This window comes from Mirounga angustirostris, unplaced genomic scaffold (genome assembly GCF_029215605.1).
Source record: "Mirounga angustirostris isolate CCGP_5_RB_7025 unplaced genomic scaffold, mMirAng1.0.hap1 SCAF_6, whole genome shotgun sequence".
Classification (NCBI taxonomy): Eukaryota; Metazoa; Chordata; class Mammalia; order Carnivora; family Phocidae; genus Mirounga; species Mirounga angustirostris.
Window position 1 is genome coordinate 31,778,290 of NW_026991714.1, and position 24,973 is coordinate 31,803,262.

The window sequence follows — 24,973 nt, forward strand, 5'->3', positions numbered from 1 at the left end:
AATAAACAAAATGTATGACAGTCATATTATGAAGAATCTTAACTGGGTTCCAAGAGTTTATATTTAATCATATATACAATGCTAATCCATTAAAATTCCTGAGGAAGAAGGTGTCACAGAAAGACAATATTTTGAAAGATGACCCTTGTCACATACAGGAAGGATTCTGAGGGGAGAGAAATGAGAAGTAAAGGGACCCACAAAGTTGTAATCACAGTATAAGGAATGTGGACAAATCAGGGTTTGGACTAGAATCTCAGGGGAAGAGGTAGACTATGAATTCAGGTCTGTCTGTCCAAAAACTATGATTCTGCTTCTTCATACACCTGTCACATGGTTGGAACCAGAAAGAATCTTGGTGACTGTCTATACTCCACTACTTCTCAAACTCCTCCACCCAAGTATTCCTAAAGACCTGAGGTCCACATGCAGACCAAAATGTTCTTTGAAATAGAAGATTTTATGTTCCCAATTTGAGCAATACTTATTTTCTCCTATTGGGTATCCCATTTGTTTCATAGGCAATTAATATTTTAAAATTTTATCAAGTAAAACTAATGATACATATATTCTATTCCAGGTACAGTGGACTGTGGACACTGTCCTCCAGTTCCTCCAAATAAATGATAACAAGGCTCTTTTTAAATCCACACAGAGAGAGTTCACCATCTTTTAGGTCATATGATTCTACATCAGTAAGAAAGCTATTTCATATAATTCATTTAAATGTAATCTTTTTAATATTCCCAACCATTAGTTCTACTCTTAGGGCACAGGAATGGGGAAGCAGAACAATATCTGAAATATCTTATGACTTCCTATTTTCCCACAAGCTAAGAAAACCTAGTTCCAGTGAGTAGAGTGGTAGCGGGCATGGCAAAAAGAGGTAGATCAAGAGGGTTGATCAAAGACATACAATAAAGAAAGGATAAATAGGACTTGGTAACAGAATGGTACAAAATAATTTGTAAAGGAAAAGGCAATGGAAAAATTGCAAACTCAATGATTCTCAGCCTGCCTGACCCACAGGGAAAAGAGTTCTATCATTAACAGAAATGAAAAAGTCCAGAAGGTTCAATTCCTTTTATGCTGCACTTCAACGAACAGAACAGTCAGGTGGAAATATCCCAAGAAATGTATTTGGAGTCATCACTAAAAAGTTGAACCTTTAAGAAAGAATGCAGTTTTGAGAGAAGCAAGCAGAGGGGAGACGCGGTGCTGAACCATGATGTGCTCCCTCTGAGTCAGCAGAGCTGGGGAGAGAAGCAGCAGGTGCGTTGCCTGTGGCAAATGCCAATCAGGGAAATCGTTTTAAAGACATGCAAGTAATAAGGGCTGTAAAATCTGGCAGGAAAGCAAATGTGAATAAAGACAGGGAAAATGCCATGATTTGGGTAAGAAAAAGATCATTGCTAACTTGAAGGAAAAGTATTCCAATAGTGTCATGGGAACAGAACTGAGATGAAAGAGAATTTTAGAGGAATGAGGGTGAGCAACTGATGAGCTAAGGAGAAGCTGTGAACATTTATAGAAAATTCCAGGAAGTAAAAGCCATCGATGTTTTGTAACCATTGTAGTGTTTCTCAATGGAACCTAAATTGCACTAACAATGCAGCAGTGATAGATCAGAGGTTCTAGTAGTGGCCATATGGCTGCGATGACATTGTTTCAGCTACATTTTGTTTTGTTTTGTTTTGTTTTGTTTTTTAAAGCAAATCTGCAGAACTTTAAATTCTTGATGTCCACACTTTTCTGAGGAAGGCCCACAATTGTCTGAACTAAAAAACAATACACATCTGTCTGAGTGCTTTCTGTTTCAACTAAAAATGATAGTAATAAATGGGAATCTGAACCAGACAACCTAGTAAGGCTCTTTCCAGCACAGAGAATGATTCCATGAGTTTATCCATATCTGAGTCAAAACTCAGAAACAAAGCCCATGGCGATCATCTTTATTGGTAATACATTCAAGTGCAAGGTACTCCAGAAAAAGAGAGAATACCAGAGTTGAAACCGCATGCTTCATAGTGCAACACTTAATAGTCAGAGTTTCAGGCTATTGAAGGTGCATACATGGTGAAAGGTCTCTTGGGAAGACTCAGAATCCAGCTCAGTCTATGATATAACATGCTTATTTAGCCTCTCACAGTGTATACTTTCGTGTAAATATGTATGGTAGATGGACCGATTTATACTTCTTGTTCACTAATGAACTCATGGAGGTCCAGTCACCTTAACACACTAGTAATGCTCAATTTAAACCAAAATATCTTCTTCGAATTGTAAAACAAATGTTTGTTTCTAATGCGCCTCTTTTAATAGATGAAGTAAATTAAACATTCATTCCAACAAAATTTGCCTTTTGCTGTTGTTATGGTTATTTATATTGATATGCTAGCATTCATCAAACTTTGTTGAACAGAAAAGTTTAAAACAGCAACATAATTCTAGTAAAAAGCAAAGGTATGGCCAAACTCTGTGAAGACAGTAACCTACACAGAACCTAGAAAGATTACTAGTATTAGAAGGGATACTTCCAGGAGCATAGCTCCACATTCAGTTAAAAAGAAGGCCTATTACAATATCTCCAACTGAAGGAAAATTGCCATTATTTTGCCCTTTTGTTTTGCTTTTAATTAAAAATTGGTTTACAAGAAATGAGCCTTCTTTCTTAAAAATATATATCTTTTCATGAGTGTTAGAAAATATACAACACACACACACACACATACACACACACACTGCCTGGTGATACTTAAGAAGAAAACTGAATAAAAAGCTATACTAGAACCCTTGGAAATACAAAGATCTCATTAAAATATCCAGAAGGAGACTTCATATCTGCACTGAAATAATAAAGTAACTACATAATTGTATTTATAAAATAAGTTTTCTCAATTTATATCATAGAAAAATACCATCGTTTAATTATTTACATCATAACATTTTGGAAGTTTGCTCTTTAAAATTCCTACAGAGCATCTAGGTCAATCTGAAAAGATGCTAGAAATATATTTAAAATAATTTCCCACTATATTTTCCTTCTGAAAAACCACTCTTGAATTCAAACAGCTTCAGCTGGTTGAAATGGTGAAATACCGTTGTGCTTTTCAAAAATCACATTTCATAAAGGGCATTTATTCTATAGAATTAAAGTTTATTGAATAATAAATATAACTTTAAATGATGCAAGCTGTTAAAACCCTTGAATGTCAAAGTTAAAGCAGATAGCCCTGCATGATTTTTGCTACTTCGGAGAAGGAAAAGAAGCAGAATGAGAATAAGTAAAGGCAACTTCACCTTTGAATTTCTTCATCTTTGTATATTTGTCATAAATAACGATTTAAATATCCTTTGAGGTTAATATTTTCTGGTTCAGTGGGAAAGTACCGGAAAAAAATTAATATATTCATGCATAATATGAGGCAACAGAGACTGGAGCATCTTATTTGTAGCAAATTTTATTTTCAAAGAACCATAAAAGGTATCCAGTTACTCTTCAGATTAATTTATAAGATCATGCAAGATGTAAACAAGAAGTTCCAAAGGAAAAAAAAAATTGTTCCTGACAATTCTAATATGTGAAGAAAAAGTACACAGAAATGCACACCAGGAACTTTCTACATATGGCTAATACCTGGATCTTTATTCTTGCCTGCTTTTTGTCATTTCAGCACAAGATAAATGTAGTGCAAAGAAGCAAAAATTAATAATCCAAGGGTAAAAAACTTGTTAATGTGGTGCATGATAAAGGAGGGTTTACTATATTAATATTCACAAAGAAATGTTGGAAGTGGGAAGTGATGTTGGATAAAAATATCTATTTTGCAGCACAGATAAAAAGAAATTTCATTGTGGTGATTATATTGCTACTTGCATCATATTCATAGATTTTTCCTTGAGTACCATGCACAGTTCTGAGCTTTTTTTTCCTGCTTTTTTTTTTTTTTTTTTTGCTTTGGAAACAGGTAAAATAAAATGTAAACCTTCCCAGAGGGCATTCAAAATAATATATTAGCTTAGAATTATAATATTTCAAAAATAAGGTAAATGGTACTATTATTCTGAAAAAAATGTTGGGAAGGCAGAATAGGTATTATAAAAGTGTTTCAGAATCAGTGGCACACCATAAAGAAAATAACTTCTGTTTTCACATTGGCTGTAAAGGAAAGGACTGTGACTTTACATCAGAGGGCTTTTATTTATTTGAATATTCAGAGTTGGTTCCCGGTTGCTAAAAATATAAAATCCAAAAGGCCAATCCAGAGTTTATCTATGTATGGTTTCAAAGACCATACAATGCCATTTCTCTAATTTGGACTAAGTCTCAGTGTCCTTATTTAATCCTTGTGTCTAGAGACAATAACATGTAAAAGTCATTGAATCATCTTGAGAGTACACAAACTCTCTACCAGTAAAGCTAGCTTTGTTTAAAGCATAGTTGAAAATTAAATAGCAAAACTCCATACCAAATTAGGTGTTTATATTTATCTTTTATGACAACGGTATTCTCCCTAGTATTCTCCTTAAGAGCCTAGAATGACATGATTCCACGATTCTATTCCACAACTTCCCACTTCTAACACTTTTCTCCATGATGCCCTTTGCAAGCACGCTGCAACAGAAAATGAGATGATAGGTATATGTGGTTTATAAAATACTTTGACTTCAAAGAAAGGTTACTGTAAAAGAATGTGCTGTGGATTCTACAGGGGTTTTGTTAAATAAAGCTATCTATTTTTTAGGTGATGAAAAGTCACCCAGGTCTTAAAAGTGTTTGCTTTGGGTCCTTTATTATGGAATTTTTTCCTTATTTGAGGTATGAAAAGCCTACCTATCCTGTAAGCCAGCGTTAAGGGGGCCACTCAACCAAAGCTGACAGATGCTAACTCTCCGTAAAGCTTTTTTTTGCCCGAGATCAATTTGCCAGAAATTAGACTAACCCAGACATCTGGGAGGTAGAAACTATGAAAATTTAGTACCTTGCTCCCTTCTAAGAAGTCCACATCCTTCTCTTCCATGCCCCAAAATAAGTGTGTGGTTGCCCAGACTGGAAAACCACGGTACATCACGGGAAAGCAAGACAGACCTTCCAACTCTACATCGCATGCTTTTCTTCTCTTCCCACTCACATAATGAGGGTTCCTTTCTTTTACTTTTAAAAAATGTGCCTGTTTCAAATTTGTATTATTTTTTTCAGATGTCTAATTGCAGTTATGTTCTTTCCCTCTTTGGTCTCCTCCCGCATTTCACATACCAGACAAATATTTAAAGGTCTGTAAAACCAGGCGAGGCTCCAAAATATCTCTAACCGAAACTGCCATAGGTGACAGCACAGGGAAAGAAGGCAAAGCTGTAGGACAAGGATTTGAATAAACTGGGTGGAAATGTATTGGAAAATCTGTTAAGTTGCTATAGCCATGGATGAAGTTTCAATGAGGCATAAACATTCAAGTTACTGACAAAACCAACATGTTTCATGATCACTCAAAATAGTCTGCTTGTCGTGGTGCATTGCTTTTTTTCTTTTTTTATTATTAGTAAATTGCTCTCTCTTTTTAAATTTTCTTTCCCCTTTTTAGTATTCAGGAAGTGAAAGCATTTAAGAAAACATTCAAAGTTCTGAGAATACATGTAAGTGAAATATTTAATGTCTGTCATTCATAAAAGTTACATCATTTACATAGGGTTCATTTGTATATAATAAAAATTTCATCATAATGAAAAGTTTTCTGGAAAGTTATATGTTAATTTGTTTAGCATATGCTTTGGATATACAGCTAAATAGGAATCGTTAAAAAATTCTTTCTTCAAATAGTCCCTTTAACAATTAAAAAAACCTCATTCCTAAATATTTGTTTTTCTTTCCACTTGCTCCTTTGTTTGTAATATCATATGTAATTTGAACTGTGCAAAGATTGGATCTTTTCATAGTTCAGGATATATTTGTATACTTCAGTAAATTTGCTCATTGCATAGCAAACATGTAAACTTACAGAGGATCTATAAATTTTACCCTAATAACCTAAAAAGTTGCTGAAATTTTACATGATAGTTTATTCTAAGGTTTATTTTTTTGTTGTAACTAGTGTTTTCTTTTTTTTTAATTTTTAATACATCGGTTGATTGAATACAACAAATAAAAAGTCATGAAAAATTAAAAACCAAGTAAGTCCTTTTATCCTAGACTACCAGAATTTTACCTCATTAGATTGTTTGGATTTTTTTTTTCCTAAGTATCACAAGTTGGAAATGTATCGTGCTGCCTCTTAAGACAGTGTTCAAAAGTAATTTCAACAGTGTGTATTTAACATAAAGTTAACTATGTTTGCATCAAATAAAATGTTTATTCATGAAAGCTATTTATCATACAAGAAACAGCAAAGATAAGTCATCATACAGAGATGTACACTAGAAGTGACAGATGTAAAAGTGCATGCAGAGATTTCTGTTTAAAAAGGAAGAAATAAACAATGATACTAAAATTACTGGGTTTTGATCCTATACTCTCAAAGGAGTGATAGCTTTTCTTTGAATTTACAATTGGAAAATTCCATGAACAGATAGGACTAGTACACATTAGCAAGCAAGTGAAATGGATGTTTTTGGGCTTTATTTTACAATTACTGTGCTTGACAAATGTGTGGGATTTTTTTTCTTTTTTAGCAATAATAATTTTCTTCAAATATGGGGTGGGCATATTACTGCCAGGCTGCTCTGGTTTATACACGGCTTATCTAATTTTGTTTTAAACCACATAACTTTAAGCCTCCATTTGTGTTAGACACCATAAAGAACAGAGTTTTTGTTAACATTCAGTAAATGACATTTAAGTCTCTCTCTCTCTCTCTCTCTCTCTTTTTTTTTTTTTGGCTCAATAGATTTTAAAATGTATGATTATCATAACCTAATATTGTCTTTGTCTTCACTGCAGTGGATTTCCGATCAAACTTTTCCCCTTCTTTTAATACTTTAGGGAATTTTCAAACGTCGGGATGTTTGGCTGTAATGCCCCAAGATTTGTTCTCCCTGAAAAAAATCATAGTGACAATTTATTAACTACAGAGCAACTTGGCTTTTAGGGGTCTGCAATTTCTATTTTGATTTACAAATATCCATTTGTGCTCAATAGACCTAATATTAAATCTTAATCATAATTAAGTTTCTTTTCATGCAATTACTTTATCTGCTTATTATCTTGTTTTTAATTCTAAAAATTGGGCAGAGTCAAATCGGTGGGGCATTACTTTTATTATAAGAAAATATATTTAAAGGTAATTCTAAGTTGAATTACATTGCATATGCAATGGTGTGTACATTTAAAATGAATCAGAAGTTTGGAAATCTGAAAACTATATGTATGTTTGAATATTTAAAAATTTTTTGTATTACCACTTTAATAGCTTTTACATACAGATATTGGAAACACACTAATACAGTTAAACCTTAAATTAAACTGATGGGAAATAAAACTCCTTAGATTCAAAATGGTTTATTCACACAAATTTAATAGGATATATCACAATTGTTTGGTCCATAAATATTTAGGGGAAATAGTTTCTATACAATGCATTTATCAAACAAAGAAACATGGACAATTTTGCTAGACCACTTACTGTACTATAAACACGAAGCTCAATATATAAGATTATTGAATTTATCAACTATATTTGAAAGAGTGCACAACTGCTTTCTATGACATGTTTGTCCCCTCTAACAGGATACACCATAAAAAGAGTTTCGGAAATAAGAGGTAAAACAGTACAAAACTAGTGAGGTGTCAAAAGGGCTTAAAACAGTTAATTTAACAAACAACACATATATCCTGATTTTTCACAAACTTACTTCCAAGTTATATCATAAGGCACATAGGAGAACTGAGTTATAATTAGTCTACTTAATAAAGTAGATCTATAGTACCATACATTGTTCTGTCAAAGAACAAAATTTATAAGTATCAATATTTTACCTGTAAAAGTGTATTAATAAGATCTCAGCCTTACCAAGGTTGTTTGGTCTGGTTAGTGGTAAATGCCCAAAATGTAATAGAAATATGAAAAGTCAAGATTTAAGCTCCATATAAGATGATAACCACACTTGCTAAATATATAATGGCAATCACACCTTTCTTCTGTTACAGTGTTAACTTATCTTCCACCGTCTTTTTTTTTTTAAAAAATAAGCTACTTTCTGTGCTAATTTTCTAAAGACCCTGAGCAAAAGTTACAATAATGCACTTTAATGTGGGCAGTGAACTGTCAATATGTAACCACACATTTATACAGCCAGAAGGACACCTTTAAAATCTATTAAATAGCCACTTTGACCACCGAAGATTTAAGGGGTCCAAAAAGTGGGGAATATGTGCAAAGTTATTCTTAACAATCCACTAAAGCAAGACATAGATCTTGACTTCTTTTTTATTTATTTATTTATTTTTTTTTTAGGAAATCCACAATCTAATTGGTATTTAACTACAACAGAAGCATATAGATGAACATTCACCACTGCCCAGACCATTAAGATTTTAGCTTAAATTAAAAGAAAAAAAATGCTACTGTAAACTAGGAAATATATTCAGATCAGCATCCACAAGGCTTCTGAGTTTATCTACTTTAAGACTAATAACTTTCAATCTGTAATGTCAGAAAAGGGTTTTTTTCTGACAAATATATCAACCTATGCCAAAGTAAAATAAAGCAAAACAAACCAAAGATTTCTTGTTGTGACTATTAGTCTACTAAGGTTTTTTTTTTTTTAAACATTATTCATATAGAATGCCAGATACAATATCATGGTACAGCTGAAGCCAATTAATAGATCTATTAATTAAATTATACTGATTTTTTAACTTCTTAAAAAATTATATTTTGCTTATTTCCATTTTCCCTAGGAAAAAAATTAATTTAGAAAGAATGGTTTTACAACTATCATTTTTAGCTTTAGGTTAAAAGTAGAGAATTTCAAACTCTATATGGAATTTTCATAGATACACAGGGAGTTTAAATATTTTTCAAATGTTGAAAAACAAGTAGCTAACTAACAAGTTTTGCTGGGATGTACATCCCAAAAAGAAGGAAAAGTCATGTCCTTGGAACAGATTTCCCACCTAATTAATCTTTAATATTTGGAGCTGCTATAGATAATGCTTTTGTTTAATCATATTCCTCATTTGTAAGAAAAAAGAATGATCAAAACATTATTTTCAGTTTTAAAATTAAAAAATCAATGTGAAGTTTTCAAAATTCCATAAGTACACATACAATCGCAAGATTTAAAAAATAACTTTAATTCATTATCTGATTCTTTATTAACCTAATCATTTAATTGGGAATATGATTATTTGCCCATCATGATACCACTTTTTTTTTCTTTGAGATTCTGGAAATAAGTAACATACAATTTTAAGAGGCACTTATTAGAATAATTCAAAAACTCCCCTTGCCAACTGAAAGATCTAATTAAAAAAAAAAAAAAAAAAACCCAAGTACACTTTGTAGACAAAAAAACAAAAACAAAAACAAAAAACCACTTTGTAAAGGAGACAATACTGTAAACTCATTTGCCAAGTGGCTGCAGATGCTACACACCAAGCTGTTGTTTTTATTTCCCAAATATCTTGTGGGTCAGAAAAAAAAAAAAAATCTTGTAAATAATAAGAAGAATAAGAATAATAAAAGAAGAGGAAGAATTAAAAAAAAAAACCAATGTTAGAAAAGGTTCGTTAAGGTAGTTTGTGAGGGGCTTCCGGATTCGTGGCTGTCCATGTTAGAGGTCACGGATGTCACTACAGTGATAGTGGGATTGGTCAGGTCTGTTAAAGTGGTCGCAGTGCCGGGTGGAGTAAGAGCGCCGCTGTCTGCTGAGGGCGGGGCCGGAAGCGACGTGCCATCAGCTTTATCAACACCCCCATTCTCCTGCCGCAAAAGGTTCCTTCTGAATTTGGCTCGTGCGTTTTGGAACCAAACCTGCAAACCAATCCCAATTGATTTCTTTACCGATGTTTATTTTAGACTTCTTTTGGTTTTTTCTCTTTCTTTCCTTCTTTTTTCCTTATCTTTTTTTTTTCTTGCTTGCTTTTCTTTCTTTCTTTCTTTCTTTCTTTTTTTTTTTTTTGAATGTATATTTTCTTTTTAAATGTAATTGTTTATTTTTCTTGGGAGAGAAGGGCTTTTTTTTTTTTTGGCTTTCTTTTAGAACAGATTAATTCAGGTAATGCTACAGATATTCTCTCAACTGCATATATCCCCCCAGCATTAACAAGTGCCACTTAGGACAACTGAAGCTTAAGTGGAAATACCATAGAAATGAAGGCACAGAGATAAAGGGGAAAAATATATCCTGATTCCTTAACTGATTATTATCTTTTGAGAATTGGGAGAGGCAGGATCACTGAAAGTTTTGCAAAGTAAGAATGACTCGTATGAAATGAACATCATTGAAACAGATTTCAGGCTATCCTTGAGTCTGACACAGGGTAAGTAGTCTGTGCATAGGAAAAACTCAGGACCACAGACCCCAAGCAACCAGAAACTGATTGGTGGAAATTTAAGTATCTGCAATTTGTCACTGAGAAGTAGAAGAGGATCTCCGGTGACCCACAGCAACCCACTATAATTTCATTAGTTGTATATTCTTACCATTATGAGTTTAGGAAAACAATTGGACAGCACATCTAACTCCCAATGTTTAGTTTTGAAATATGGTTTACTAAAGTGGGAAAATACTTGCTACAGTTGGTTGCTGAGACACCATAGTTGTGGCTATTCAGGAGTTGGAAAAAAAAAAAAGGGACAATCTGCATTTGGAAGGTCATGGCCTGTGAATGAGGCTGCCAAGAGTTTGCTGAAATACAAAAGCACCAGCAGGTCCCCCTTCAACTCTGCACTGAGCCTAGTGTGAATGGAACTCTCTAAAGCCACAACTTGTACGAATAACATCAGCCACATTAGCAAAGCGGTGAGGCAAGCTGTGCTGGCTTTGGTGGCCCCATCTCTCCACCTACAGGGAGAAAGTGGCTGCATTTTAGAAGATCCTGGGAATGTCTTTGGGCACCCTCCAGGAAGCCCCTGCAAAATTTCAGCCTACCCTCTTGGGAGATAACTAAGATAAACTAATGAAAAGCAGTACAGGAAATATCTGTATTGCTCTAGTTTTTACTGGCAAGGGTAAGGGAGAGGTATACACAGCCAATGATGGAGGTTTCTTACCTGCAAAACTCTTTTGGTGAGGCCTGTTTTCTGAGCAAGCTGCTTGAGATCCTTGGCATCCGGATTGTGGTTGATGGCAAAGTAGGATTTCATGGTCCGTAGCTGGTGATGCTTGAAGGAGGTTCGCATGCGCTTGGTCTTCTGCGAGGGTGGGTAAGGCTGCTGATCCCGGTCCAAGTGGTCTGCCTCATTCTCATTACAACCTGTTGCGGTAACAGCGAACAAGCAAGGGCTCAGTGGTAAGTCAGCCATTAGCTGCAGGGGTGGTAGGCTGTCTGATGCTTTGATAATAAAGCAACAGTGGGAAAGCCTGTCAACCCACGTATAAGCAGTATCTAGACCAAACAAAGAGGTTAATTGCCGAAGTCCGCCAAACCAGCCTCTTAATATGGACACAACCAAAGTTTATGTAATAGAAAAATATTAGATAAATTCTCTCTTTTGCATAACAGTTGCTAGAAAGCTTGGGAAGACAAGCCCTAAGTGTGAAAGAAACATCCGAGAGTGAAAAGGAAAAGCTCTAATGTATTTATACATATTGGCACCTGCCCTTCTACACACACACAGTTTTTAAAGATTCCATATTTTGTCTGTTTGTGAAATGAAACATACTGTCTGAAGGCACTGTTCTTTACCATGAGGGATATGCAAACAAGTAATTTCAGCTCTCTCAAATCTGAGAGTTTTTGAGAGCCCATCAAGTAAGGAAGAATCTAAGTCAGTTCCAATTTTTAGCTTTTCCTGATGTTCCTAGAGTCTTCACAATCAGGAAAAAGGTAGAAAGTGGCTGGAAAAAAGGGAGAAGTTACAAAATAAGAATTTGGAGATTTCTTATGTAATCCTAAGAATATTATTTTTGAGGGTTTTTAGCTATAACTGGTTAATATTGGGCAATCCCAGGAAGAAAAGAGTTTTCCCTTGGAGATATTTTAATAAATATTTCTGAAAGAGAATGAGTCCAGACTTCTATTCACTCAGTTCATGCCTGAAGCGCTCCCCACAGCTCACAGTTCAGAGACACTTATGGCGTTTATTTCTCTGCTCAGATCTTGGCCCTTTTTGCTGTGGACGTGTGTGAGTGGGATGGCTGGCCTGGCAGAAAGAGGGTGACATCTCTCTCCTTGCATAGCCCTGCTCAGCATTGAGGGCAAAACAACCCAGCCTTTGAAACCAGCCTGAAAGTCATCATCCCAGGATGCAAAGTTGTACATTTAAAAGGCCATTTCCAATAACCTACTGGCTCTGCAAAGAAAATAGGATTACAAAATGAAAATATTTTGCTAAATATTGACTGATTTCATCTCAACTTAAAGGGCATGGCATTTTTTTTTCCTTTAAACCCTTACTTCAGTTACTTATATGATGCATTTTCAGATCTGATCATCCTACATTTTAGTACACTATAATAGAATATCTAAAATCAACCTGATCATGTCACATGGTGGGAGGCAGATAAAACCTGAATCTGAAGAAAGTAAGGCATTTCTTAATATTGGCTCTTCTGCTTGATAAAAGATTATTTGTCTGCTATGCTCTGGTAAGAATCATGTTCTAAAACTTATTTTTGGTTAAGTCAGCATATATACAGAAACAGTAGTTTTGGTCATCAACGAAGAGGTCATCACATTTCATTACAAAATCCACATAACAAGAAATTATCTCTAATGTAAGAAGACATTATATTAAGCATGAATTAATGTCTCCTTTGTTTATATTTCCATAAAACACTTAAGTAGAGAGCATATTTGCCAAAAGAGCAGATGAGTTCATTGAGGGAAAGATTATATAACTTTCACCTTTGTGTCCCCTAAGTCAAGTACAGGGCCAGGACTCAAAAGCATTTCACCAAGATTTTGAATCTTTGTTCATCAATAAAATTGAGTGACTATTAATGAAAAATCAAGTCAACTCAAAGGGAATCCAAGCTAGATATATACATACAAATGTTGAACATAGACTTCTTAAACTGCATCAGAAGAGTAACATGTACTCAGAGACAAGAGAAAGAATGTACTTTACATTTTACCCTATTTTAGCCCAGTGGGGATATATTGGGTTCAAATATTCTACAGAATTGTACTTTCATATCCTCAAATGGATGAAACAGCATCTTATGACCTACTATAAAACTATACTTATCTCCAGTAAACTGAGATATATTTCACAACCAGATTATAAAGGTGCCCATAACAAAATGGTCAAAGAGGCATACCTCAGTCATTGGAGGCTTCTTCAAATACAATTTCATTCCTATCATATGTGAGTAACATGTAACTTTTCCTGAACAGCACATCAGATTGAATGTTACACTTGGGATAGAAGATTTAAGTTAGTGTTTAAATAATGCCCTTAGCCATTCCCCCACCCCAAGATAATATTTCTTAGAGATGAGTATGATTCCTAACCTCACTATGTACTTCATTAGTCTTTAAAATGAAGTTTATGAAAAATAATTATAGAATAGTCTGATTAAATTGCTTTTCTGAATATGTATTCTATATTCATTATTGCTGATTAAAAACTCAGCAGATAACTTTAGTTCATTAAACACAATAATGGGACTTGTTTCCACATAGACTAACTCTTTTTTTTTTTTAAGATTTTATTTATTTATTTGAGAGAGAGAGAATGAGAGAGAGAGCACATGAGAGGGGGGAGGGTCAGAGGGAGAAGCAGACTCCCTGCCGAGCAGGGAGCCTGATGTGGGACTCCATCCAGGCACTCCAGGATCGTGACCTGAGCTGAAGGCAGTCGCTCAACCAACTGCGCCACCCAGGCACCCAGACTAACTCTTTATTAAACAGATATTACTGTATGGTTTTCCTGTGACAGTGTCATCATATTATTCAACTTAAAAGACCAATCTGTTTCTTCCACAGAGTAACTCAGTGTCTTATCCTAAATTGCTTGTGTTTAACTACAAATGCATTATATAAACTTGCAAGTGATTGTGTTTCCCCAGGGTCTACTTCTAAAGCTATATGTGTTCCCCCTGAATTATGAGATGAAATGGTAACTCTTAAAACTGCTTTAACCATCCACCTCTAAGTACACATCTGGCATTATAAAGTCAGTGAGAAGATCTAAATATTTTATTTTCCAGTCACTTACGAAGTGGTCACCTATACTAAAGTGAGTTTCTGTTCTCAAGGTATATAACCTTCTGAGAACTAACTGATCCCTGGGAGACCACTAGGGGTCAGTGCCAGGCTAATTTAACAACCATCAGGAGCTTTTGAAGTTTGGAATCGAAGAAAACCTACACTTGGGAAGGGAGATTTTTAAAACTAGAAAAAATGTAGTCTCTCCATTAATGCTAAATTACCTAAATAAGAGTTGCCTATCCTAGACTAAATCTTCTTCTCACCCCTGGAGGGCTGCTTTCCAATCCAGCATTCCAAATAAACTATGTCTCTTTCTAAAATATCTGCCTGCTATCTGCACAAGGAGGTATAAACTAAATTAGGAATATTCTCATTAAAAGGTATTTGCCAGATGTCAAGCACTAAGTGACCTTTACCAAGTTTCACATCTTCTCTCGATGTCTTTGAATCCTAAACACATTTTTTGTATATGTTTTTTTAAAATATATTGATGTATAAATTATATTTGTCTAGTGTCAACTTTACTCTTTCTGAGACTAAGTTACATTTAAGCAGAGATGACAATGTAAGATCCAGAGAAAGCTAAAATAATGAGTTAACATGTTTTAAATTTGCTGAAGCTTTTCTTTTGCTAGTTTTGTAACAAACTTGCATTAGATTCATAAACATTTTTTTAATACCGGCGTTGATTTCTGGTCATGTATCCTTAACCCAATTTCTCTAGATTATTTTCATCTGATTTTAAAGAAGCATGTACTATTCATTTGTATCTCTAGGGAAAGTCCGGAAAGGATGGGGTGGATGCTAATTAATAAGCATCCAGTCTGAGGTGGTGTGATGTACAAACACAGGAGAGGGAGGCCTCAGCAACCCTTTCCTCCCGCATGCCCAAAACAGCATCACCTTTTTCAATAAACCTTGCAGTAGCACTAATTTGCAAACTAAAGACCGAAGTGGAGGGAGATTTTCATTCTTTCTTTTTTTTCTTAAGAAATAAATGTGCAAGCTCTAGAAGTAGGGGATACTAAATTCTACTGTTCTTAAAGCTCCCCGGATCTTTCTAACATAAAGTAAGATCCAAGACAAAATCAATTTTAGCTAGTTAGATTAAATAAACAAGCGCAAAAATGAGGATTCCTGCCGCGTGGCTAGAAATCGCCACCCTTCCGCACATTTTCTCGAGGCTGAGGGATTCCCTCTCTCCAAAGGACTCGCTCGTTATGTGGGTCTCGGCCTCTTGGTCTCTGTCCCTGTCTCTCTCTAATTGGGGCATTAGGGCCTTGGTGAGTGGCTCGAGATTCCGATGTCATCTTCTATTAATAAAGAACAATTAGTGCCCTGCCTGTCCTGCTCCGGGGACCTTGCATCAAAGGAGATGAAATGAGCGCGCTGGGCAAAGTGGCCCCGAACCAAAAGCCCTTGCGGAAGCGCAGCAGGGGCGAGCGCGAGGCCGCGACCCGCAGCCGGGGGTTGGCAAAACCCGGGGCTGCGCCCGCGGCCCTAACACAAACCGGTCCGGGTGGGGTCTGTTGCGAGCCAGCCGCTCTTTTCCTTTGGTCTAGCGACCCTGGCATGAACCCTCTAGGGACAAGTGTAGCGGCGCTGAGCTCCCTGGTCCCTAATCTCCGTGGGACGCCGCCCGCCGCGCTGACCGGGTTGGGATTCCTTCTTCTCAGTTAAATCAGCCGAGAACCCCAGGAGGAAGCCGAGCACAAGGCTGGGGAGAGCCCGCTCGTCCAGAGAGCCTTCCCCTAAAAACTCCGGGCTCAGAGCAGGACTTTTAGTTCCAAATGGTTCACACTGGCTGTGTGACCGTGGATAAATCACTTATCCGAATGGATAACGTTCCTTTACCATTGAGCAACAATGGGGTCAGGCACCCTACCCAGCACTGGGAACTGGAAGACGAAAACCAGCAAGATCTGTGTTCTGGGATGTCCATGCTTGGGCTGGTATCTGGGTACTCATGGTATCAGAGCGGGGTTGCCACAGAAAGGTCCCCAAGTTCCCTTCCAATAGAATGGACTCCCTAGCCTGAGTCGCCTGCCTCTGAGATTCCCATCCAGGGCTGGGCCCAGCATGGGAAAGCAGGCCTTAGTTTCCCAAAAGTTAGCCTGGGCTCTCCAGGCCCCTTTTCCCAGTGTCTGGAACTCAAAGAAAGAGCTTCCTTCCTGCTTGGAGGAAGCTATGATCTGCAATGTCCATCTCCATTCTCACCTGGGGGATGGAGAGCTGGGCAGAATACCAACCATGGGAAAGTAGTGAATGAGAGAGATTGATAAATGATAGGTGTCCCCCAAAGCAAGGAAGAAAGTGCGCTCTCAGGCCTGTTGCCTGCATTTTGTTTTTAATTAAGAGAGGAGGCCGGTGGAGGACAGAAGAGCAGCCTGTCACACCACTAAGCCTCCTCAGTGGGCCTGACCTGGAGCTTCTTTCATTTTCCCAAGGGGTCTGGATGTCCGGATGGTTGACCATACAGGGAATGAGCTGGTTGGATGAGTACCCTGACCTACAGAAGGGACAGGCCAGCTCAACTGTGGAGAGTGATTCCTACCCCTACAGCTGCTTTTCACCAAGATCAGGGATTCGGTTTTCAACACTCTTGCCAACTGTGTTCCTGATTAACTCTGGGCTGGTGACCACAGCCTCTGCCCCCTCTAGACAGACTGAAGTTGGGCTCTGAAGTTTTTTTTTTTTTTTTTCAGTATATAGGAAAACCTCCTCCAGGATCTATAATTTGGCTTCCACACAGGAATTGCCCTGGGGCTGTTTTGCTCCAACTGGGAGCCAGAAACTAATGGGCTCATTAACTAATGGGCAACAAGGATTTGGCTCTGCCTGTTTGGGGGAAGTCATGGCGGCCCCAGGGTCATGAATGTGTTTTTTGCCACAACCTAAATAAAGGTCTTTCTCTCCCCTCTCCCTTTCTCCTTCTTTCCCCCTCTCCTCTCCCTCTTTCCCCTCTGAGTGAAAGGGAGTTGTACTGAGGAAAGAGGCATGTTAAGCAAAACCCCCTCTTGCCACCAGATCTTGAATGGGAAAGGAACTCTATGGAATCCTCCTCAGGACAGCCGGAGGCCAGGGCTGGAGGGGGGCGGGGGTGGGGGGGAGTAGTAAGGGCCCACCTGAGTTGTAATTGACGATGTCCACTCCCAGCGCTGGGCTCTTCCGCTTCCGGGGCCGCCCTTTCTGCACCGTGCCAGTGCCATTGAAGTAAGGCAGGGCCAAGCCACCGCTCTTGGCTGCCAGCTCGGTGTAGCTCAGCTGCGGTGGATACTCCCCTTGCAAGAGGGTCTCGAAATGGGCGCGACAGTACACCAGGCTGTCCTTCATGCCAAAATGGTCGCCCGTGGTCAGGGTCTTGTTGCAAGTGGAGCAGGTGAAACAGCTCAGGTGGTAGACAGAGTCTCGGGCACGCATGACCATCTCGGAGGCGGAGATGCCAAGGTGGCAGCGGGCACATCTCTGCACAGAGAACCTTCTGGAAAAAAAAAAAAAAAACAAAACGTCAAGTCAGGGCGCTGGGTGAGGCAAAGGCAGGGCCATCTCCCACCCGTGACACCTGGAGTTTGGTCAGCAGTGGTCCTAGACTGACACCTAGGAGGGCTCTGACAGAAGAGGACACCGGTCCATTTGGTCATTAATTTTACTTGCTTATGACCTGTTCTGGTGGGTGAAGCAGGACAAAGAACCCTTACATTAAAATGAGAAGAATCGGGTAACATCCTTAGTTTCCTTCTCTGGAAAGTTAAGATTTAAAGAAAAAAAAAAAGCCAAAAAAAAAAAAAAAAGAGAGAGAGAGAGAAAGAAAAAGAAAAAGCCCAACAACCAAACAAACCCGCACTAGCTAACTCAAACGCTATGTAAAGAATATTAAATTGCGATGCCAAGGGAAAGGGTTTCATCCGTTACAAAACACTCTATGAAGAGTGGTATTATTATTATATATGGATGTGTGCGTCTGCCTGAAAGCATTCAGACAGACGCTTTTGCAGAAGAAATCTAATTCTTTTTAAATCACCTCTCTCCCTTTGGTTGAGAGCGGAGCTAGGTCACTTGCACATAGTTCTCTTTCCCACTCCAGAAAAAATAACTGGGAAGCATCAAAAAACATCCCTGGAGTTTGCTCGCCAGGCTAGCCGGCAAGGTTCTAACTAGCAGTAAATGGAACTCAGAACTGAGTGGCTTGGGTTTCACCAACGGCGATTATTCCTTTTCATGGTCATTTACGTGGTCTCCCGCCACCCTCGCAAAAACCTAACACCGGGTTCCAGCTGCGCCGGCCACCAGTTCAATTCCAAGGTGCGGGTCTCGCCCAGTTCGTAGTAAACGGAAAAAAAGAAGAAAAAAAAAAAATACCCGCTTTAGTCTCGGTAGACAGACACATATTCATTCACTATTTCGAGATTTCTCCAGATTCCCTCTACTGAACTGTGAAGTGTCGGGAGTGGGGGATAGTCACTGGTAGCTCTTGACCTCGGGTGTTCCTCCCACCCATCCTCACCGCCCTTAGTGGGGGTGGCGCAGCTGGAAGGCGTATGCAGTGGATTTCCCCTGTCTCGGGATTGATAACCGGACCCCGAAGGGGCGAAAGGTGGGGGACAGAGAAGAGGCTCCCGGGCTCGGGCAGGTGGCCCCGCCAGGTGTACCGGGGCGTAAGGGATAGGGGCGGGAATACCTGTAGTAATCCTCCTTGCAGTAAATGCTACCGTCCTTGGCGAAGCAGGTGAGCTCGGACTCGAGGGCCAGCTTACATTCACAGCACTTCAGGCACCTCAGGTGCCACTGTTTGTCCACAGCCAGCAGGTAGTACCTGTCCGAGATCTTGCCCCCGCAGCCGGCGCACAGAGCAGGCTTCTCGGGGCTTAGCGGGGGCATGCCCTGCAAGGCAAGCACAGCGCACCGCTGAGGACGGAGCGCGGCGGGGACGCACAACGCGGAGTTCCCTCCCCGCAGCGCGAGTTTCAGTCGTTCCGGGAACATGGCAAGGGTCAGGGGCCACAGCGCAAAGGCAAACGTCGGGGGAAAGTTAGCGATTTTTCCTTTTGCGACTCCCTCCCTTTCTGCGGTGTCTGCCTGAACCCGGCGTTCGCATTCTCCCGGGACTATTAACCTAAACACAGGCTGGCCATCTCCACCCTCTTCTAAAACCTTAAAGACATGCCGTCCACCTCGAAACTCTTTTAAAAATGCTAGGAGCGCATTGAGTATAGTTTGGCGGATGCTCCCAAACTCGAATATACATGCTAAAAATTGTGGCTTTCAACGCACACAAAATAAAACAACGGAAATTTTTACTGGGGAATGGAAAGGAAATTTGAACGAACACAGATTGTTTTGAAACCATTCCATTTCCCTAAATTCTTATAAGCAGCGTTAAATTAAGAGGAAGGGAGAGATTATGATACCTGTGCTCCTAATTTGGTCGACATTGTTTTGACCAGGGTGTATTTGGCTGTTCTCTCATTTCCAGGGATATTGGTCCTCTCCCCAGTAAGGGTATAAAGTGCCTGTCCCCAGGAAGACTCCGTTGTCTAGTCCCCTCTGCACAGTCCCCCTTTCGCCCTGCATTAACCTACCCAGGAGACCTGTGTCCTGAAAATCTGTTTAGTGCCCAAGTTCAGCTTCCCCCCCGCTTACCCACCGACCAGGCTGAAGATGAGAAAACCTCACCGTGACGAGCCCAGCCCCTCCACGAGATTCGGGTTTGGGTTGCTTTTTGGTTTTAAACAGGACAGCCACAACAAGGAAAAAGAAAAAGAAGAAAGTAACCACCGGTCATTTCCCTCAAGACTAGCAGAAATGGGCTGGACTTCCCCACAAAACTTTGGCGGGCCTGGAAAAGTAAAGTTTCTTCCTTTTACTCAGACCTGGGGCCCTCCACACTATGTTCAGTTTGCAAATGTGGAAACATCCACCAACTCGGCTACTTGGTGTAACCCAAAACACCACTGACCCGCCGGAGCAATCTAAAGGGTTGGTTCGAGCTACAATGCCGGGTGTGATGTCGAAGGATCTACACAGCTCTGTTTGGCTGAAATCATTTCCGGAGACTTCTGTAGTTTTTCCCCTCCGGCTCGTAAGTGGGAAAGGGAAGCACATAGATTATTAATTGGCTTTATTAATTGGACGTGACTTTTATTAATATGAATAGTAGTAACAGTGGTAGTTGATTATATCGTTTAAGGGTAGAAAGTTCTCGCGCGTAGGCTAGGTGCTCCTCCGGGTTTTTATTAGCTTTCCCCCCTACACGTTACACCCGCCCGGCCCGGAAGTTGAACTCAGTCTTGTTGCGCTAGAGGGGCCGGGCCGGGCTGCCGGAGACCCCGAAAATCGCTGGGTTAGGCAGTGCCGCGCTCCGAGCGTCCTGAGAACTGAAGGTGGCCCAGTGGAGTCTGAGTCCTCTCCAAAGATCCCGTCATCACACCCAGAGACTAGAACCACCTGGGCTCCCGCGCATTGCCCGCACCCAGCTCGCCCTCCCTGCCGCTGTCCTCGCCCGGGAGGCGCCCGGAGTCAAGGGGGGCCGGAGACCGGAGTCTGAGGTCCGCAGAAGGGGACATCCCCATCCTCTCACTCTCGGCCCGCCCTGCTCTGCCGGGAACAGCTGCGGCACAGAGTAGCGAGCTCCGGGTCTCGGTTGCGGAGACATTTCAAGTCAGAAAAGGGGTCTTCTTAGCCCGGCAGGCAGTCAGACCGGAGGAAACCCACCCGCCAGCCTGGAACGGACGTCCCTAGGACCCTCCATCCTCCGCTCGGCCGGCCACGGAAGGGAGGCTCGGCTTCGCGGAGCGCGCTGGGGCGCCAGGCTCCTGCCGCCGAGGGGCCCGTCCTTACCGCGTCGCGGCCGTTGAGCTGAGCGCCTTTGGCCAGGCGGGCCTCGGTCTTAGATCTGCGCTCCATCTCCTCCATGATGCCTTGGATGTGGCCTCCGGAGATCCCGTGGAAGAGCATGGCTGGGGGACGGAAAGGACACGAATTGTCTTCTGCTCGGCACCCCACTATTTCCATATACACACGCCCGCGGCTCTCAGCTCATCCGAGTGAAGGAGCAGAAGGGACGGCAGAGAGCTGCGTGTTGGAGGAGCGCAGAGACGCTCGGGGACGGAAGGCAAGAGGAAGAGAGGGAAGAAGAAAGAGGCAGACAGAGTGGAAATTGGTCTGCTTGGAAAAGAAAAAACAAAAAAAGAAAAAGAAGGGGGGAAACCCCAGCGGCTCCCTGAAGGAGATGTGCAGAAAACAAACAAACAGGGGCGGAGGGGAAAGGAGACGAAGAAGGCGAATCTTACTGCTCGGAGAGATCGAGTTACTAATGGGAAACAACTGCAGCGGGGGGAGGAAAACAAAATCTGGTGAAGAAAGAAAATAGTTTTGAACACAAAGAAAGAAAAAGAAGTGCTATTTTCAGCGGTCCCTGGCTGCTTGCAAGTTCCCAGTGCCTGTAGGTTGGGCTGGGGACTGCTCCTGCCGTAGCTGTGTCCAATTTGTTAAGAGACTAAAGCCAGCCCATTTTTGATAATTTAGTAGGAGGAGTTCTCTCCCTGGAGCTGCCGCGGATTTTTATTCAGACAACAAAGACCTGTCATACTCCTCTCAACCCCCTGGTGATGGGCAAGCAGGGACAAACATTACAAAAGGGAGGGGGCTGGAGGGGGGGTTAGTAGGAGGGGGCATTTACTTCCCCCCAACACACACACACACGCGCACACACACACACACACATCCTTCCAAGAGTTCTCAGTAATCATGTTTTAAAGGGGAAAAGGAGCCCTTATTGTCCCTGCCCTGGTGCAGGAGGCAGAAAGCCTATTTGGTCCAAGTTCAAGATCAGACCCCAGCTCAAGGCATACAGGATGTCAGCTCCAAACTTTGGGTTTCCTCCTTGTGGACTTTATGGTCCCTAACTTACAGGGGACCCCAAATACGCAAACGTTAAACAGATATTCTTCCCTTCCCCTCTTCCTCAACTCACTTTTTAAAAGCAGGTCGCCTCACCTCCCCTAGAGGCCCTCCACCCTACCAGGGCCTGGAACATCACCGAACGTGAAAAACAGGCTACAAGAACCTAAGATTCTGAAGTTTACTTTTGGCCAAAACGTTTTGTTTGAAAAACGAATGTAGAGGACAGGGCATGGACTTTTTTTGAGGGGGGGAGGGAGTACTCAACTGAACCATGACACGGGGTGAGGTATTCTCTTACCCAACTCAGGATTGAATGTAAACTGCTGGTGATGGGCACCAGTGGAGGACCCCTGCAGGACTAGTGCGCGCCCTATTGCGTGCTGTTCCCACCGCCCTGGCAGGACAGGGGCTTGTAAAACTGGATGCACCGCACATTTAGGAGGATGTGAAAGGGGCTCCTCGCTGTGGAGGAGGGGAAGGTGAGAGCTGACAAGCAGAACGGCAGACCTGCGCCTCACAAGAGGCGGGATTGTTCTGTCTCCCTCTGTTCCCACTAGCGGTGGCCCCTCCTTGGCCCTATTAAAAAGTGTCTGCAACACTCTGATATTGTCGATTCATTCAAACCACCAGAAGCCCCCTAGGGGCCCGAAGCATAGAGCAGTGGCAGGAACCAACCCAACTTTATAATCAGCGAAAGGAGGAAGCCAGGGCTGCTCCCCCTTTCTTTCCTTCCTCCTGCCTGCCTGCTTCCCACCACTCCCCATCATCGGCTTTCCCAGGAATGGCTCGTGTCTCCACACACCCCGGGTACCTCAGAGGAGTACCCTGTTGGCAGACTTGCTTCCCTCTAGGGGAACGGTGGTCAAATCTGGAAAGATGAAGGGAGAGAGGGAGGAAGAGAAAGAGCAGGGAAGGATGAAGGAAGAATAAAAGGGGAAGGGAAGAAATAAGAGAATGAGAATGAGAGGGAAAGGAAGGAAGGAAGGAAGGAAGGAAGGAAGGAAGGAAGGAAGGAAGGAAGGAAGGAAGGAAGGGAAGGGAAGGCAGACAAGAATGGAGGCAGGAAGGGAACTTGTGCAGCAGTCTGACTTCCTGTCCCAAAGCATCGCCTTCTGAAGCTGCTGGAGTCACCTCTTCCATGAAACCCAAGACTCCACTGCTTCCCCTCGCTCTTTTCTCGGGGTCAAAAATAATGTTATTTGCAGACTGGACGCTGTTACAGTCCTCCGGGTGCCAGAATACAGCTCATAAAACACAATTTCACACAAAAATGAAGCCAATCAAGTGAACTAAGCTGGAGACCTCCCCCCTCACTTTGGCAGCCCTACCGGACAGCAGGGCTGCTATTTACTGTAAGTAATGTAATTAGCCCCTTTGGATGGAAATCAATGAGCTTTTCAAACCCACGTGCACAAACGAAGGGCCCCAAGGAGGGGCTGGGAGCAGCAACCCTTTCAGAGACAGCAGGTCCTCTCACAAAGCGGCAGATTGCCTTCCCACAAGTCAGCAGCTAAATGGACTCAGATCCCGAGGAGGAGGAGGAGGAAGAGAAGGAGGAGGAGAAGAAAGAGGTGGGGTCTCTGAGAAGAATATCAGTCAACCCAGTCAACCCAAGGAAGCTCCAAGGAAAAAGTAAATTTGGGACCTCAATCCAGCGACCTGCTTTGTCTAGTTTCTGGACTAAACTACAGCTCTCACCCCCCACCCCCATTGCCCGCCTACCAAATGGGGGTGTTGGAATTAGGTTTGGCTGTTGTTGAATTTTGGTCCTGCTCAGCAAAAACAACAAAGAACGCAAGAACACAACCCTGTTCTTGCAAGAGATGAACTTTGGAGACTTAATGAAGTGAAAGTTTAACAAACAGCTCCAGGAAAAATAGTTCTGTGAAATCTCCAAGGAAGCCAATCACAGAAGTCCTGTAAACCATCCTTCATCCATTCATCTGTTCCACAAATATTTGTTAATCGTCTATCAGGTACAGGCAGGGCAGAGCACCTTCTACAGTCAGCTTTGGGGTTGGATCCCAGCTATGCCTGCTTTTTAAATAAAACTTAGGTTATAAGTTCCTGCACCCAGTGGGTGTTGTTACTTCCCATAAAGAAGTGTACTGCCAGGAGTCTTCCTTCTCAGCCACGGCAGGAAGTTTGCAGAGCTAGGGGTGGGGCAGGGGGTGCTGCTGGAGTTTGGGAGGTCCTTTTTAGTTCTGCAGAAATTGCTCCCCACCCGCCCAGCTCTGCCTCCTCTCACAGTTCCTTAAAGAGGAGGCCCATGGCGGGGGGTGGGAGGACATGCTCCAAGAACTGGATGTGTGATCTGGGGTATCCTTTTTGTCTTGGAGTCCCAAAAGGTTACCTAAGAGGGCCCCCCCTCACTACCTCTTATTCACAAAGGGAGTAAGCGCTTTAAGGAGAGCATCTTTGTAGCTCTGACTTCTTTCACCTCTGGAGAGGAGGGACTGGAGCCCGGTGTCCCTCAGAATTGCCTGAGAGTGCTCTATAAAAGTTGGAGTGCTCCCTGGTTCATTTCCTGGGGCTCCGCCTCTCTAAATGGGACAGGTGCAAGGGGCTGTCCCCTACCTGCAGCCCATAATAGGATCTCAACTCTCCTCCCTGAACTCAAAGCTCTATTTGGAGTGGTGGGGCAGAACCCTGGCCAGTTGCCACCCTCCTCACAATTGGGCACATGCAGTCCATTCTCTTCTTTGCTCCATGATCCATCCATCCGGCTACTGTTGCCGCTTTCAGAAAAGCGGTTGG

At 41.4% G+C, this 24,973-nt stretch overlaps 1 protein-coding gene across 2 annotated transcripts; it reads right to left on the bottom strand.

Moving 5' to 3' along the window:
* Positions 1–5,738: 5,738 nt before the first annotated feature.
* LHX9 (LIM homeobox 9) lies at positions 5,739–21,784 on the bottom strand. 2 transcript variants are annotated; one of them, XM_045876127.3, is made up of 5 exons: positions 21,152–21,784; positions 18,993–19,195; positions 17,440–17,795; positions 11,211–11,413; positions 5,739–7,029 (listed from the first exon to the last, which is right to left on the bottom strand). In XM_045876127.3, the coding sequence occupies exons 1-5, from the start codon at positions 21,323–21,325 to the stop codon at positions 6,973–6,975; spliced, it is 993 nt and encodes a 330-aa protein (XP_045732083.1). In that variant the 5' UTR covers positions 21,326–21,784; the 3' UTR covers positions 5,739–6,972. The 2 variants fall into 2 exon arrangements, with proteins under 2 accessions (XP_045732083.1, XP_045732081.1); XM_045876125.3 differs by lacking the exon at positions 5,739–7,029 and adding an exon at positions 9,659–9,968.
* Between the last annotated feature and the right edge of the window lie 3,189 nt (positions 21,785–24,973).

Excerpts from the sequence above, each read along its gene's own strand:
- LHX9 (XM_045876125.3), bottom strand. The coding sequence starts at position 21,325 with ATGGAAATAGTGGGGTGCCGAGCAGAAGACAATTCGTGTCCTTTCCGT. Across the intron at positions 19,196-21,151 it reads AGCTCAACGGCCGCGACGCG|GGCATGCCCCCGCTAAGCCC; the intron begins GTAAGGACGGGC and ends CTTGCCTTGCAG. Across the intron at positions 9,969-11,210 it reads TCACCAAAAGAGTTTTGCAG|GTTTGGTTCCAAAACGCACG; the intron begins GTAAGAAACCTC and ends ATTGGTTTGCAG.